The sequence below is a fragment of the Schistocerca piceifrons genome, chromosome 1 (genome assembly GCF_021461385.2).
Source record: "Schistocerca piceifrons isolate TAMUIC-IGC-003096 chromosome 1, iqSchPice1.1, whole genome shotgun sequence".
Lineage (NCBI taxonomy): Eukaryota > Metazoa > Arthropoda > Insecta > Orthoptera > Acrididae > Schistocerca > Schistocerca piceifrons.
In genome coordinates this window covers 606333055-606348612 of record NC_060138.1, presented here as the reverse complement: position 1 = coordinate 606348612, position 15558 = coordinate 606333055, and the positions used below count along the sequence as shown (strand labels likewise).

Genomic DNA, 15558 nt, shown 5'->3' with positions numbered 1-15558 from the left:
CCAATCTTTTGGAACGCTACGCTCTTTTAGAGACCTACGGTACATCGCTGCATGAAGGGGTGTAAGTTCCTTCGCGTACTATGAGTAAAATTGAACTGGTATTCCATCAGGTCCAACGGCCTTTCCTCTTTTGAGCGATTTTAATTGTTTTTCTATCCCTCTGTCAACTATTTCGATATATACCATATTGCCATTTGTGCGACAATCTTGAGAAGGAACTACAGTGCTGTCTTCCTCTGTGACACAGCTTTTGAAAAAGACATTTAGTATTTCGGCCTTTAGACTGTCATCCTCTGTTTCAGTACCATTTTGGTCACAGAGTGTCTGGACATATTGTTTTGATCCACCTACCGCTTTGACATAAGACCAAAATTTCTTAGGATTTTCTGCCAAGGCAGTACATAGAGCTTTACTTTCGAATTCATTGAACCCTTCTCGCATAGCTCTCCTCACACTACATTCCGCTTCGTGTAATTTTTGTTTGCCTGCAAGGCTTTGGCTATGTTTATGTTTGCTGTGAAGTTCCCTTTGCTTCCGCAGCAGTTTTCTAACACAGTTTTGTGCCAGACTGGGTTTCGAACGCAGTATCTCTTATTCATTAGACAGTTGCGTTAACCACTGGGCAGCCTGGCCACAGTGTTTGTCGTAACTGTGCGGACTAGCTCGCCACGCCTCTCGGCAGCCCCACACTCCTACCTAGCACCACTTATTCGCAGTCCCTGGCCGTCTCCTCTGTGCTCGCTGCTTTGGGATTCCCGCAGGAGGTCGGACGTAATTGTGCTTCCGCACCGAATGTCGTGGATCTGCTGCCCATCGAGTCAAATTAATTACTTTGATCATGTCCGTAAGAAAAACACCAAGCCTTATTGTTTAAATAAGATATCTGTTTCTCCACAAGAAAGAATAACACAGTACCGCTGTCTCCCAGGACAAACTATAAACCAAATGAGTTAAGAAATGTTTATACCAGACAATGCCACTACAGCCCTGCACCTGTTACTGCAGGAGGACGCTGAAGTCCATCCGTGCAACAGTACAATTAAATCGCTTGTTTCCGCGCTGTGTAGCCGTGCGGTCTGAGAGTTTCCATGGTTCGCTCGGCACCCCGCGTCGGAGGTTCGAGTCCACCCTTGGGCATTGGTGTCTGTCGTTCTGTAACCTAAGTTAGTTTAAATACTTGTTCTGTAAATAAAACTGCCTTGTCCTGCTGCTTGTTACTTTATTTATCCCATACACGTCTCGCCTTCTCCTGTTCTAAGGCATCATCAGTGGTATCTATAACGATTCAGTTTTGTTAGTTTTAGATTATCAAACAGTTCACTTCGCGATTTTTTGTAAAAAAAGTGATTACTTACGTTTTGATGATCTGCGTTTCCTCACATTTGGTCTGGAGGCTACACTACCACTTTTATCACTGCCATATAATCACATCTTTGTGTTCTCGCATTCCACACACTGTTCGCCATGTTTCTCACTCTTTTTTGTGGTAGGCTATTGTTCTTTTCTTACTCGATACAACTATTTCGTCGTGCACTGTTTTTCACAACGTAAATATTGCGACACTATTACGTGTTTCATCTTCTTTGGTATATTTATCTATTTATTGAAAACCTAACGAAGTATATTTTTGAGACTAACTTCTATTTATGGTGTTTATACCATGTGTGTGTATGAGAGAGAGAGAGAGAGAGAGAGAGAGAGAGAGAGAGGGATAGAGCCAACGAATTCATTTCTTTTTGGGGGTGGGGGGTGTACTAGCTGTTAGCAAGTGGCTGAAAACTAACTCTGATGGAGCGGTTCGGGCGCAGTGTTAGTCACTGTCCAGCGGCGCTGCGCGCTTCCCGTCTCGCAACGGCCGGCGAGGAAGCCACGTAAACACGCGCCCAGTCATGACACGGGTAAAAATACTAGCGCCCGACCACGCCGCGCCGCCGAAGCGAGTAGAGCAGGGCGGAGAACCGGCTGGCGAGGCAGTTTCCAAGTCGCAGCTCGCCGTCTGCGTTGAGAGGTGGCACTCTGCGCTTCACACGCACAGCTGTTCCCAGCCTATTCCTTCCAAGACCTTGCACTTGAGGCAACAATATTTTTCGGATCTCCAATACTACGTCGGTAACTTTTCAAAACTGTTAACTGACACCCTCTATTTCTTCCCATTTTATATTATCTCTTCACATCATCCGCATTGTCATCTGAATATGTATTTCTCATGCTCTTCAAAATTGTCTACTGCTACATTTTAATTCCTTCTCCTCCTACTTCCTCTCCTAAACTAACTAACCACTGTAAAAATTCATTATCGCCGTTTACCCTCGCATCTAGCACTTCTTCATTTCGCACATTATCTGCCTACTTATTTATGATCCGTTTGGTAGAGCGCATTTGAAATGCTTGCATTTGCTTCTTCACCTATCCATATACCATACTCCAGTTGCACACAGTGCTGTGCTACAGAGGTACACATCCTTTCTGATGTGCGTATCGAATTTTTGATACCGTTAGGGGCCTTTTATTGAAGAAACTTCATACGACTTTTGAACTTCTTCTGAACTGTTACATTAGTCGACCACCTCGGTCACATGGCTTCCGAGTCAACTGAAATCTTCTATTTGTTTTGCAGTATGCTGCCCATAGTTGACGTTTTGCAAGAAAAGTGACATTTCTTTTCCCTGCTTCATGGACATGCATTTTTTTGGTAATAAGTTACAACCGAATCTGATAACCTTCGTGCAACGAAAATATCTATCTTGATTTTTCGCCTTCATTACAACTTATCTTTCGCTAACTTCGTATTCATATTTTTTTTATTATTTTAGAGATTTTGAACATTTTAGTACAACTTACAATATAGAAATATTGCACAAACCTGTTACTTTATTCTGATTATACTTTCACCTCCAACACATAACGGTATATTACAGTTTTTTATCCGTTATAAGTTACCAGCGTATCTTATCACTGATATCTTTTCACCCTAAATTTTATTTCCGTCAATGCTTCTTCGATGTATACAGGATGTTTCCGTAAGAGCATACGAAAATTTAAGAGGACGTAGATGCTGCTCCACTGCGCATACCAAAATTTAACAGGACATAGATGCTGCTCCACTGAGCCATCTGAGGTAGGGAACCTGGCGTCCGAGGAGACAATAGGAATAAAAACACATTACTGTGTAGTTTTTTATCTACATTAACTGCAAATATCATCGTTCGCACAATGCACGTTCCGTTTGTACTCTGTCTTAAAAAAGGTTTTGAAACTGGCGGTCATCAACCTCAATGCAAGCATGAAATCGGTGAACAAGATTCAGACTTACCCTGACAAATATCCCTGGTGTGTTTCGAATCACATTACACGCAACCACAATTCTGGCAACTAATTCCAGCTCCAGATACACTTGGGATTCAGGTCATTTGACATAGCAGGCCATGGGATAGGACATCCACACCGAAGTGAGGCGGTGCACCGCCATGCTATATCTACATGCTCTCAGGAACAGCCAAGGCTACGTTCTCCAACAACTCAGGTAGAGCTCTTTGCACAAACCTCTACTAAAGCTGGCCATTCAGATAGCCAGGTGAAAGATATGACTCGTTCTCCTGGTTCCCTTGTAGGAAATAAAGAATATACATGTAAATAAACGGCACTGTGCGTGTAAACTTCTACGCGTGTTAGTTGTAAAAAAGCTGGAAAACAGTAATTTTAGACAAAGCGGTAGAAAAGTTCACTTCTCTGACCCCAGGTTGATCAGTGGAGCATCCTCTATGTCCTGTTAAAATTTTGCACCCTCTTACGGAAACACCTTGTAGACAACAGTAGGGCGACAAACTACACCCCTGTCTTACACACTTTTTTAATCCTAGCACTTCGTTGTCGATCCTCCACTCTTATTATTCCCTATTGTCTCTTGTACGTGCTGTGTATTACGTGACTCTCCCTATAACTTAGCCCTATTTTCCTCAGAATTTCGAACATCTTGTACCATTAGACATAGCGGCTCTCTTTTACCCAGCCACCAAATCCTGTGATCTTACTTCCATCATGAACAACAACGTCATTACTGTCTCTCTGGTGCCTTTACCGTTCCTAAAGCCAAAGTGATCATCATCTGACACATCGTCAGTTTGTTTCCCATCCTTCTGTATACTATTATTGTCAGTCACTTGGACGCATGAGCTGTTAAGCTCATTGTGCGATAATTCTCGATCTTTTCAGCTCTTTCAGTCTTCGAAATTATGTACATGTTTCTCCGAAAGTCAGATTGTGTATCGCCAGATTCATACATTCTCCATACCAACGTGAACAGTCGTTGTGTTGCCATTTCCATCAGTGATTTTAGACTTTCTGATGTAATGTTATCAATCCCTTCTGCCTTATTTGATCTTAAGCCTTCCAAAGCTCTTTTAAATTCAAATGATAATACTGGATTCCCTATCACTTCTACATCGAGCTCTGTTTCGTATTTCAAGGGAAACTTCCTACAAACGAACACAAACTCCGTGAATTGGATTTGTGGACACCCAGTTCGCTACTTGCTTGCTTACGACGAAAAACTGTCCTTGATTTTGACACTTCCTCAGCCAACGACATTGTGCAGTTGTCCGCAGTCCCAAACACAAATGATTTTTCTCTAATTTTCTTTGCTGTGTCCCTTTTCACCCATCGCTGAGTTGGGGTGTTACAACAATGAGAAGTTGGTCCACGCGTTTTCCACTCTTACTACTGATTGAATATTATCTGGTCATTCGAATATTCTTGTCCAAAAAGCTTTGCGTCGATAGTCCCACTGCCTATGACGGATTACCATTCCATTCTCTTTGCATGTCGGTTTCCTGCTGTGCTCGATAGTGTCAAGAAAAAATGGTAGGGATTCCGATAACGGGAAATTCGTGTTCGAGTGCCTGTTTGGCACAAGTGTCCATTGTGGCCATACCATTACGCAGCAACTGGTTGTCCATATTCACTACTGAGGAAACATTTATAGGTTTTGGTGTACTTTGTTTTCGAGGGGAAAATTTTATCCGATTTTCTGTCTTCTTGTGTAATTTCGAAGGACCTGATTGTAGATATCTTACTTAAAATTAATTTTTATGTTCACTCGCAATGTTATTACGTCATAAATACTTATATGCGGAGCCCTATGAAGTGTTGGGCTGAGAGCTTCATTAGATTCTCTGCAGGAAACGGTACATTTTACAACTCAAAGCTAAAAACTACGATACTTCGATAATGTTGGGCAACCTAGAGCACGTAATCATGACCTCGAGAGAAAGGCTTGTCTGCATTATGTCCTGTACAAAACATTTGTAATTTACTTTAACTAATAAAAATTCCTGATAGAGACTCTAACTCAGAACCTTTGCCTTTCGCGAGTAAGTGCTCTACAGACTACCCAAGTGTGACTCACGACCCGTCCTCACAGTTTTACTTCCAGCGGTATCTCATCCCCTACATCGTGGAAGTTGATCCAAGGTGACTCCCGTGAGGGCACATGCATAATCCTACTGGCGCCAATTGTGCGCTCGATGCGTTGTCTCTGAGGCTGTGTGCTGGCGAGTGGTGTCGGACACGGAGCTTGACGGATGTGCCTCAGTACTCTGAGTCCTGACGATTGCAGCGAATTAACACCGTTGACCGTTAGCCTGTTGGGGGCCCGCGTTTCCCGCAGCTTTGACCGTTGCTGTCGGCGAGTTTAGTGGGAAAGGAGCGGCTCTCATCGCGTGCAACCTGGTTACGACGTGCATCACTCAGTCGTGGCGTGCTAAACACGCCGAGATGTGCTGAGCAACTTGTTAACAGCCACGCGCAGCACAGCAGTACTGTCCATTGCCTACCTGGAGTCCGGAAGCTATTGGCCTCCTTGGCATTTGTATTGAAATTATCTATGAATACTGTTTAGCAAACACTATACTTAAAGATTGTTAACCCTGCCCGGTGTTTGCTGGCCAAGAATCCAATTTCTTTATGCCCTTCGGTGACCTCTTTAGGGGTGTGTGTCTCAATTTGGAGGTGTCTGGATGCGCCAAACTAGTACTTTGATATGTTAATCTTGTACTTGATATCATTGTCTGTTATTATTCAGTGTTTGATACTACTGATTGTAGTCTCTCTTTGATGTAGACCTCATGGTCCTTCCTGTGTTGTTGAACTCATGGCCTAACTAAAGTTGTGTGCGCTCGGCGTAAAGGTACGCATTAGTTGATCATCTGTGTGTGCGTGCTTGTATTCACACACTTTCTTACTCCGTGTTGTGGAGGCCTTCCGGTTGCAGGATGAAAGGAGTCTATTGTGGCACATTAAGATGTGGCACCGGAGTATGATTTTATAAACGATGTATGTCTTTGATAGGCTTTATATTGCTGACTGTGCAAGACCGCAGAGCGGTCACTACCATTCTTAAGCACCATTGTCAAAAATCGGGAAATTGTCCATTTCGGTGTCTTCAAATGTAATACTACGCGCCGGAACCTTAACACTTTTGCGCTGCATCGTTAATCACACACACAGGTTGCAAATCCAAAGACAAAATATTGAACAATCAGATCAATGGAAAAAAAAACAAGGCGGAGCATAAGAATTCCGATGAACTGCGGAAAAGTTTTGTACAAATTAGTAAACTGAGTTGCGGAAAAAAATAAAAATAAAAAATATCAAAATAAACTAATATTATGGCTACAGAGTGTTTGAGAGAACATAATATATATATATAACTATTTTAATATCAAAGATTTCACAAAGCAAATGATTGGCAGCTGGCAGAGCTGTCGCCAAGTGTAACGTTCTTTAAATAATAGAAGCTTTAAGATTACGTTGAATGAATGTCTCAACTATGGAATGGATACAAAACGCGAATTGCCGTGTAGCGTGTTGTAGCTGCAAGTGTTGTACTTATTCTGTATTATTGTTGGCAAAACTTTATACGAATTGATTGGACAAAGCAACTCCCAATACTGGTAAAGAAATACAGTCACTGCAAATTACATTTAGCCCCTTAGGTACTGAATCCTCTCGCCCTCTTCAAAACTGATAACTCTGATCCCTGTACGAATAACAGACAGGCTCAGCAGTGTACAATGCTGGCCATAATACTTGAAATGCACATGAAATTCTTTTGGCTGGTAAACGAAAACATTCAAGGAAAAGCAACTTTTTTAAAAATCTATATGACCTGGATAGGGAGGCGGTACTGATTATGGTGAATTACTAACAATGAGTATTTTTAGCAAAATTATACTGCAATTTAAGTTTGGCTTTGCAAAAAGACATGTGACAATTGAAGTTACATTACCCACAATTGATTCCCAAAGTAATGAGACTTAAACAGCAAGTATTACTAACCTCACTAATCCAACATAAATGCAACTCATCAGATTACATATAGCTCTGTTCACAAATCTTAAAAGCATTACAAAAGTGAAACATCTAACTAGCCTTTTTATCAAAACGGTTTACGTACATTCTGTAGTTACTCAACAATTAGAAATTATCAGCCAATTCATCTATACTAACGCGCTTGCATGAAAACGTCAGCGTACATGTTCTTGTGATTCCTACATTAATCTAACAATTGGTGGCCTCACACAGCACACCACAACAACTGCCTACTCCATCGTTCAGATGGTTCAGATGGCTCTGAGCACTATGGGACTCAACAGCTGAGGTCATTAGTCCCCTAGAACTTAGAACTAGTTAAACCTAACTAACCTAAGGACATCACAAACATCCATGCCCGAGGCAGGATTCGAACCTGCGACCGTAGCGGTCTTGCGGTTCCAGACTGCAGCGCCTTTAACCGCACGGCCACTTCGGCCGGCCCTACTCCATCGTCTCTCGCTCACAGACAGCTACCTATAACTAAGCGCCCAGCGCTCTTTTACTCCAACACTACAATTATCGTAGACCAGAAGCAGTAACTCTCGGTCTACGGTCTTACAAAGTCAGCGATACAAAGTCTGTCAAATACATACATCGTTTATAAAATCATATTCGGGTGCCACATACAAATGTGCCCCAGCAGACTCCTTTCGAGGGTACAATTTAACCGGCGTCTGTCATTTGGTGCGTATCCCAATTACAGTGCCTATTAGCCCCTAAGAGGCCCAACATACCTTGATTTTTTAAACTCTTGTTTGAATTATTATGTAATTATTCTTTTTATCGTCTTGTTATTGCTGGGAAGCCACTCCCTTACGGAAGCTATAATAGCTGAATTTTTAATTTCCCATTTAAGTATTACTGTGTACGTTAATTTTGGTCAAACCTGTTTAGCTGTTTGTTGTTTGCTGTATGTTGACAACCTTGTATGGCTGTAGTGGTTGACGCTTTGCTGTTCTGCTGGTCCGGGGCAGGGGCGCATTTGCCTTCTGCTTTAATGGCTTTTCCGCCATCGCACGATGCCTAAATCTTGGCAGGTCACATGCGATTCTGCAGATCTCCCGTTTCAGCCTCAGGTTGAGTAGTTTGTCGTTATTCTTTTAGAATCATGCCACGGCTGGGGTGTCGCCGGATTAGGAAGTAATTGACTCTTTGTGTTATTGTAAGGACCTTGTGAGCGTGTGGTTATGGTACTTGGGTTAATAAAATTAAGGGTTAAATTCTCATGATTATTTTAATTGTTTTTTAGGGGCACGGTAGTTTATTTAACTAGTTAGTGTGATTTATGTGGAAGAGGCTTGCGGCCAATCAGTGAAGTACTATTGTTGCTTCGATTTTGCATGTGGTTAGCCTTTGGGCAGCTTGGCCGTATCTTGTCTGTATGAGAGCAGAATAACCAGTGGAGATATACGCATTTTAAGGTCTTTTATTTAATGTTTGTTGAAATTATATTCAAGTCCCGTTGTGGGATTATCCCACACTTGTGATCTAGTTGTGGGGACAGAGTGCCGTCACGAGTTTATTTCATTAATTGTTTGTAGTCGGGACAGCATTGTGTTGCACAGTTGAGACTTTTTTATACTATTAGTAATTTTACATATAACGCAAATGTCCTTATACATTGTGAATTTAATTTAAAAATCTTAACTATTTGTATGTACTAGAGCATACGCGGATGGCATTGTGTTCGTCGCCCGGAATGAGACGAGACTCGCTCAGTCCTGGATTGGCTACAGACGAATGGGATGGCGGCTAGCAGCGAGGTCAGGTTCCAAAAATCACATTTCATTGATATGGGGCGTGGATTAGAACCAGGAACGAAAGGACCCTTACCTTTGGTGCAAAGCCTCTGAAGTTTGGATATCATGTTCCATAAGGAGACTCAAAGAACGGCTGCGGACAACTAACGACTGTTGCTGCTGAGAGTTCCCACATCAGAACGACTGAACGCCCTACGGTTCTTGGATATGCTGCAACTCGTGTTCACCCATCAATGCTTATCTTGCTCCCATGATGAGCCACCTCACGACGGCTATGAGGATTCAGGCGGCTTTTGGATATTATGTAAGCTTGGGACAGCTGTTTAAGGCGCAGTAGGAGACACTTACCCTCACAGCGCGAGAAGGGAGCGTTGGTTTAGTCAACGTACTCGAGAAGACGCATGTCATGTCTACTAATACTATGGACAAACGGTGGCGAAATAGGAATCATTCCCTTACGGGGACGATCATCGAAGAACTAGTACCAACATAGCATCTTCCCCGGTCAGTGTCGGACATATATCGCCCCGTAACGTACGTGCGCACGTTCATCGTTGAACACAGTGACGCTCTGGCGCATTTACCGACGCCCCGACGGCCGCCATCGAAGAACGTGTACTATCTGCTTCTTCGACACATCGCCCGAAACAAGATGGAAAGGAAACAACCTGACGTTAATTGGCAAGTGGCGCACGGTACACCACCCCAACATACTTACAACAGTCAGGTCAACATGGTACTTCGTCGTGAATCGGAAACAACCAACTAATGGCAAAAAGTACGCAATACATTTGGTGAATTCACCGATATGTCAACACCGTGCAGTGATGGATACGGGTGACCACCGACTGGTCTGCGGCGTGTCGTTGTCTCTCTGGACTCTGCCAAGAAAGAAAGGAAGAGCACAGCGTTCATGCGGCGCACTATACGTCCAGCAGTCTCTTCCGACTTTCTGTTTTTTCCAGAGGAAATGTATTTTCCGTATCATAAGACGAAGATTATAGGACTGACGGCCCATTACCTACATCGAGATGCAGATAAGAAATTACTGGATTACTGACAATACTTGCAAGATGGACATACAAAACTGTTACGGCTATGGAAGTAAAAGGACTTGTATGTAAATTTCCTAGGAATGGTTTTTACGGACCCTCCAAATAGTTGGGGTATGCCGGGTACGCGAACATGAGCGGCGGTGCTGTCGTTTGTGGAACCGACCACGCGAAGTGATAAGTTGTAAGTAGGCTGTTTAGGTTTTTATGTTGGTAACACCACGTAGCGCTCTGTATAAAAATCACTGACTGTGGTGCGTGCATTCTGTGGCTGGTTAACATTAACATTAATGGAATATTCGCTATTGTAGTGTTGGGCAGTTGGATGTGAACAGCGCGTAGCGTTGCGCAGTTGGAGGTGAGGAGAGAGACTGCAGAATTTTGACAGCGGGCGAAGTGTGTCCATCAGAAAGAGTAAATTTGTAATACTGTGTATCATGAACTGATGTGTGTATATATATATATATATATATATATATATGATGACTTTTGAACATTATTAAGGTAAATACATTGTTTGTTCTCTATCAAAATCTTTCATTTACTGACTATGCCTATCAGTAGTTACTGCCTTCAGTAATTAGAATCTTTTATTTAGCTGGTAGTAGTGGCGCTCGCTGTATTGCAGTAGTTCGAGTGACGAAGATTTTTGTGAGCTAAGTGATTCTTGAAAGGTATAGGTTATTGTTAGTCAGGGCCATTCTTTTGTAGGGATTTTTGAAAGTCAGATTGCGTTGCGCTAAAAATATTGTGTGTCAGTTTAGTGTTGATCAGAATAAGTAAAGAGAGAAATGTCTGAGTATGTTCAGTTCTCATCAGCTGTTTGAAAATCAAATAACATAAGAGGTTTACCAGCACAGTAATTCATAAATTTGTCTAAGGGGACGTTTCAAAGTGATCATTTATGGAAAACTAGGCGAGTATGCCACCCAAAAAGAACTAAAAGTTTCACAGCTAGCAACGGAATGTTTCTTTTCAAATGTTGAAGGTTATTGGGATGGCTTCACTTTGACTTTCTTCTTATTTCTTGGTGCACGCTAGGATGGCAGCGAGATTCCTTCCAGGACAGTTATGACGTTATAATTACATACTCTCGTTTTCTGAACGGTAACGGTTTCTGTTTCTCCTATCTTCCTATACCCATTGGATTCGATGGTAGTTCCTACATCGTGCTTTGGAGCGGTCGTTACAAATTTTCTTGACAAAAAAGTGGTCGGAGCCTCTCCAAAAAACAACTAAATACAAGAAAAAAGGTCGGGAGAGCACTCGCCCGCAAAAGGCAAAGGTCCCGAGTTCGAGTCTCGATCCAGGACACTAATTTACTCTGCCTGAAGTTTCTAATCAGCCCACGCTCCGCGGCAGAGTGATAATTTCAGTGTAGTTTAACTAAAAGTGAGTGTGCGTATAGAAGGCGTACCTTCTTCTTCCTGGCGGAGTAGAGCACCCAGGCCAGGTAGACGATCATGATGAGCGAGGGTACGAGCAGGCCGGCCAGCGCGGCGTTCTTCTGCAGGCAGGCGTGGTAGAGGCCCACCAGGAAGGTCGCCGCCACGACGCCCAGCGCCATGTACTGGCCCGTGCGCCGCCGCTCCTCCTGCACACACGGCACGCATAGTTAACCAACAGGGACACGCTGCCGCCGGCAATTAACGCACACACGTGTAATCGTCACTAAATTGTAATATTTTCTGGCTGAAAGCAATTTAATGTGGTGTCTGTTTAGAACTTTTACAATTTTTTTTTTGATCTACCTACTCTCAGTGTGGATAATTACATGATTTTTGCTATTCTATTATTTGTTACAGACAGGATCCAGCGAAGGTGGCAGGTCATTGCGAAGAGACATAATGACCGAATGTGTACTCCGTTCAGTTATTGTCTTTGCTCATAGCAGTCAGTGGTGCTGACATTAAAGGTCAATCAGTTTAAAATCTTGCGCTCATTTCAACCAAGAGCTGTGAGCTTGATTCGGACATTCGTCTCCGAATAATGTCTTTGTCCATCTTCGCCCATGTCAGATGATGTGATGACCCTCTTCATAACTACAAGGTCAGAGCAAAAGTGAAGTAAAAAGAGAGGGGCAAAGCGTCATTCCAGCACCCTGTGTGGGGTACGCCAAAAGAATAGTTGTGTGTATATTATATGATTATCCTTTCTTTTTTCATCTATTTTATCCGAACACCAATAGGGAGTACCGATTTTCCAAACCAAAGGAGATCAACCAGTGTATAAACCTATAAAAGCCGGAACTATACTTTCGAACGAGAAAAAATTTATACGATGCTATACAACACGGTAACGGAAAAAGTAAAGGACGTCAGTCTAGCTAGCACACCTTCACATATTAGACAACTTTTTTGAATCTTTCTTAAAAAGCTCATGGCTCATTTTGCACTTTGAGTGAAGCATTTAACCATCTGAAATTTGAGCACATTGCTGTACAGAAGTTGTCCAACATAGCCACTATTGCGCCGCACGTTGGCGATATGGAGTACTAGCCCATCATCTGTTACTTACATGAGCATCGATCTTGTCTATCTGTGATAGTCAATAATTGTTGCAGCTTATAGTTATTGACGTATGAACTCAGACTTTGTAACTAATTCTGTTTATAAATTTACGATAGTCTGTGAAAAATCAAAATTGTGAAAAAATCCGGAAAAGCAAGAAAGATAGAAGTGGAACCCGATGCAGGAAGACAAGTCTATGACGAAGGGCATAATACTCTCCATCCGTCTATGGAAGAATCAGATTTTCATTTTGGTATTTCAGAACCTACAGTTGCTACAGTAAGTGATTTGCTTGTGACGTACAACCGACAATTAGTGCATAAGTTACGCCGATCGAGCAACCTCTGCCACCTTTCGATGGTTTATGTGAAAAATTAACTGAACTAAAAGCTCATCGGGTTGATGAACTAAAGAGTGAATTATTTCCTCTTCCATTCCTTTCTCCCAGTCCATATTCACCTACTACTATTACGCTTCACTACTTTTCTTCCTTTCCATACTGTCGACTTTCAGTCCCCCATCAGTATTAAATTTTCATCTCCCTTACGTATCTGAATAATTTATTTTATCTCATCATACATTTCTTCAATCTCTTCATCAGATACGGAAGTACATGGCATAAAACTTGACTACTGTGGTAGGTGTTGGCTCCGTGTTTATCTTGGCTACAATAATAAGTTCACTATGCAGTTCATAGTAGCTTAACAGCATTTATCTTTTCTTATTCATTATTAAACCTACTCCTGCATTACCCTTATTTTATTTTGTATTTATAACCCTATATTCACGAGGTCGGATGTCCTGCACTCCTGCCACTGAACTTCACAAATTCCCGCCATACTTAATTCCAATCTATCCACTTCCCTTTTTAAATTTTCTAACCTTCCAGATTGATTAAGGGATCTAAAATTAAACGCCATGATCCACAGAATGACACTGTAGAGACGGATCCCCCTCTTCAGGAACGACAAGTTTGTCTGGCCTCTCAACAGATACACCTCCGTTGTGGTTGCACCTACGGTACGGCTGTCTGTATCGCTGAGGAACTCATGCCTCCCCACCAACGGCAAGGTCTGTGGTTCATGGTTCATAGGCCACATTGCATCTCCCACCGGAAGTGTTCCTGAGCAGGATAAAATCTATAGAGAAGTTCCCTCCTCCTGCACAGTAAAGCAGTAGAGGGCATTTTATGATTCGGCATCACTCATTCGAAAAATTTGTTACCAATCAGCTCATCAACAGTCGAGTACTGTTAGACGTATTAAAGACGACGGCTCCCTGGATATGAACACCACAATGGCCACAAGTATTTAACAAAATTAAACAAGCTTTGATGTACAAATATACACCACCATCTAGATGCGTAAGGATGCTGTAATGTCGCTTCAGACGTGTCCTGTTCTGGTCATGGTACATGACTGTTTTCCATAATACAAAAAGACGATAAAAGCGAGATTAGCATTATCAGCCTTTCCAGTGTTATCTGAATGCAAAACGACAGACTCGTCGACAGAACTCGAGGACCTGGATATCTTTACGTTTTTTAGAAAATTTAGTTATTACGTTTACGGTAGTCAAATTAAAATTTAATGTGAACACGAAAAAATAAACGTTTTTGTCATTTGCAATCTCGCTCATTAACGACCACCTAGGTGGTGTCTTTTCTGGCAACGTGTTTATATCTGTGTAATTGTCTCTTGAATCACCACATGAGCATGCCCGTCTGCCTTCAGACATGGCTTTAATATTTTAAGAAAAATGTCGATGATCGTGTATCTGAATGACTGTGTTCCGGCATGATTGTTGTCTTCAATGTGTTATAGCCTAAATTGTCTGTTTAGTAGGGATACAAGTCTCTCACCTGAAGCGTCAGAGTAATGTGTACACAGCTGACGAGTGAGACGGTGGCGCGAAGTGGAAGCCTACTCATACGATTTTTCATACTTCTTCCATATGTATATGGAGAAGAATGGTTCGCCTAATAGATCCTTAATGTGAGTTTTTGGTGTGTATCGGTCTGCGTCTGCGATGGTGCGGAGGGTTTTATTTTGCAAAGATTGTAGCTTATTCATATGTGTATTTGCTCCTAGTGACCATAGTTCTGATCCGTACAGCATCGTTGGCAGGATAACATTAATGTACAAACTAAGCTGCGTATCTACCAATAACCGTCCCTTCCCAACCAGTAGTAGTGGGTACAATTGATAATAAGCAGTGCCGCCCTCCCTTCTTGCTCTATTTATTTGTTGCACGAATGATAGGCTCCAGTCGAGCTTTAGGCCCAGGTATGTTGCGGAGCCACTCAACTCTAACACTTTGCTAGTCACAGAGATTTGCTGGTGTGGAGGACTCAATTGCTTGTGAACATACAGCAACAATTTTTCTGGATTCATTTGAATTTGCCAGGTGTTGCACAATTGCGTGATGGTACCTAGGTGTTGTCGCAGTTTTCGTGCAATGAAGTTTATGTTACTGCTGCTTTCATATACCGCCGTATCGTATAGAGGGCAATTTCATTACCTGTCAATTCTGGCACGTGATTGGTGTAGAGTGTGTAAAGGACGGGGCCTAGAACCGACCCCAGCAGGACCCTGCTCACTGCATTCCTGATCGTGCTAACACGTTTGCCTTACTTAACAGAATACTACCCCCCGCTAGGAACGAGTCTGTCATGCTGACCATGTGTCCTGGAATGCATAACTGGAATGACTTGTATATTAAGCTATCATTCCAGACCTTATGGAACGCATTCTCGATGTTGAGAAAGACCGCTTCTGTACTATGTTTCTCGCCTCTAGCTCTATATATGTATTCCACTAGACGCTGGGATGGGTGGCTGGTGCTGTGCTCAGATCGGAAGCCAAA

The 15558-nt window shown here is 42.4% G+C and overlaps 1 protein-coding gene across 1 annotated transcript in view; it reads right to left on the bottom strand.

Annotated features, from left to right (window-relative positions):
* The window catches only part of LOC124798375, a 62949-nt gene that overhangs the window by 32146 nt on the left and 15245 nt on the right, over window positions 1-15558 (bottom strand). Inside the window, exon 2 of the mRNA XM_047261749.1 lies at window positions 11601-11777. Coding sequence (XP_047117705.1) covers window positions 11601-11777 — 177 coding nt within the window. The remainder of the gene's footprint in view (window positions 1-11600; window positions 11778-15558) is intronic.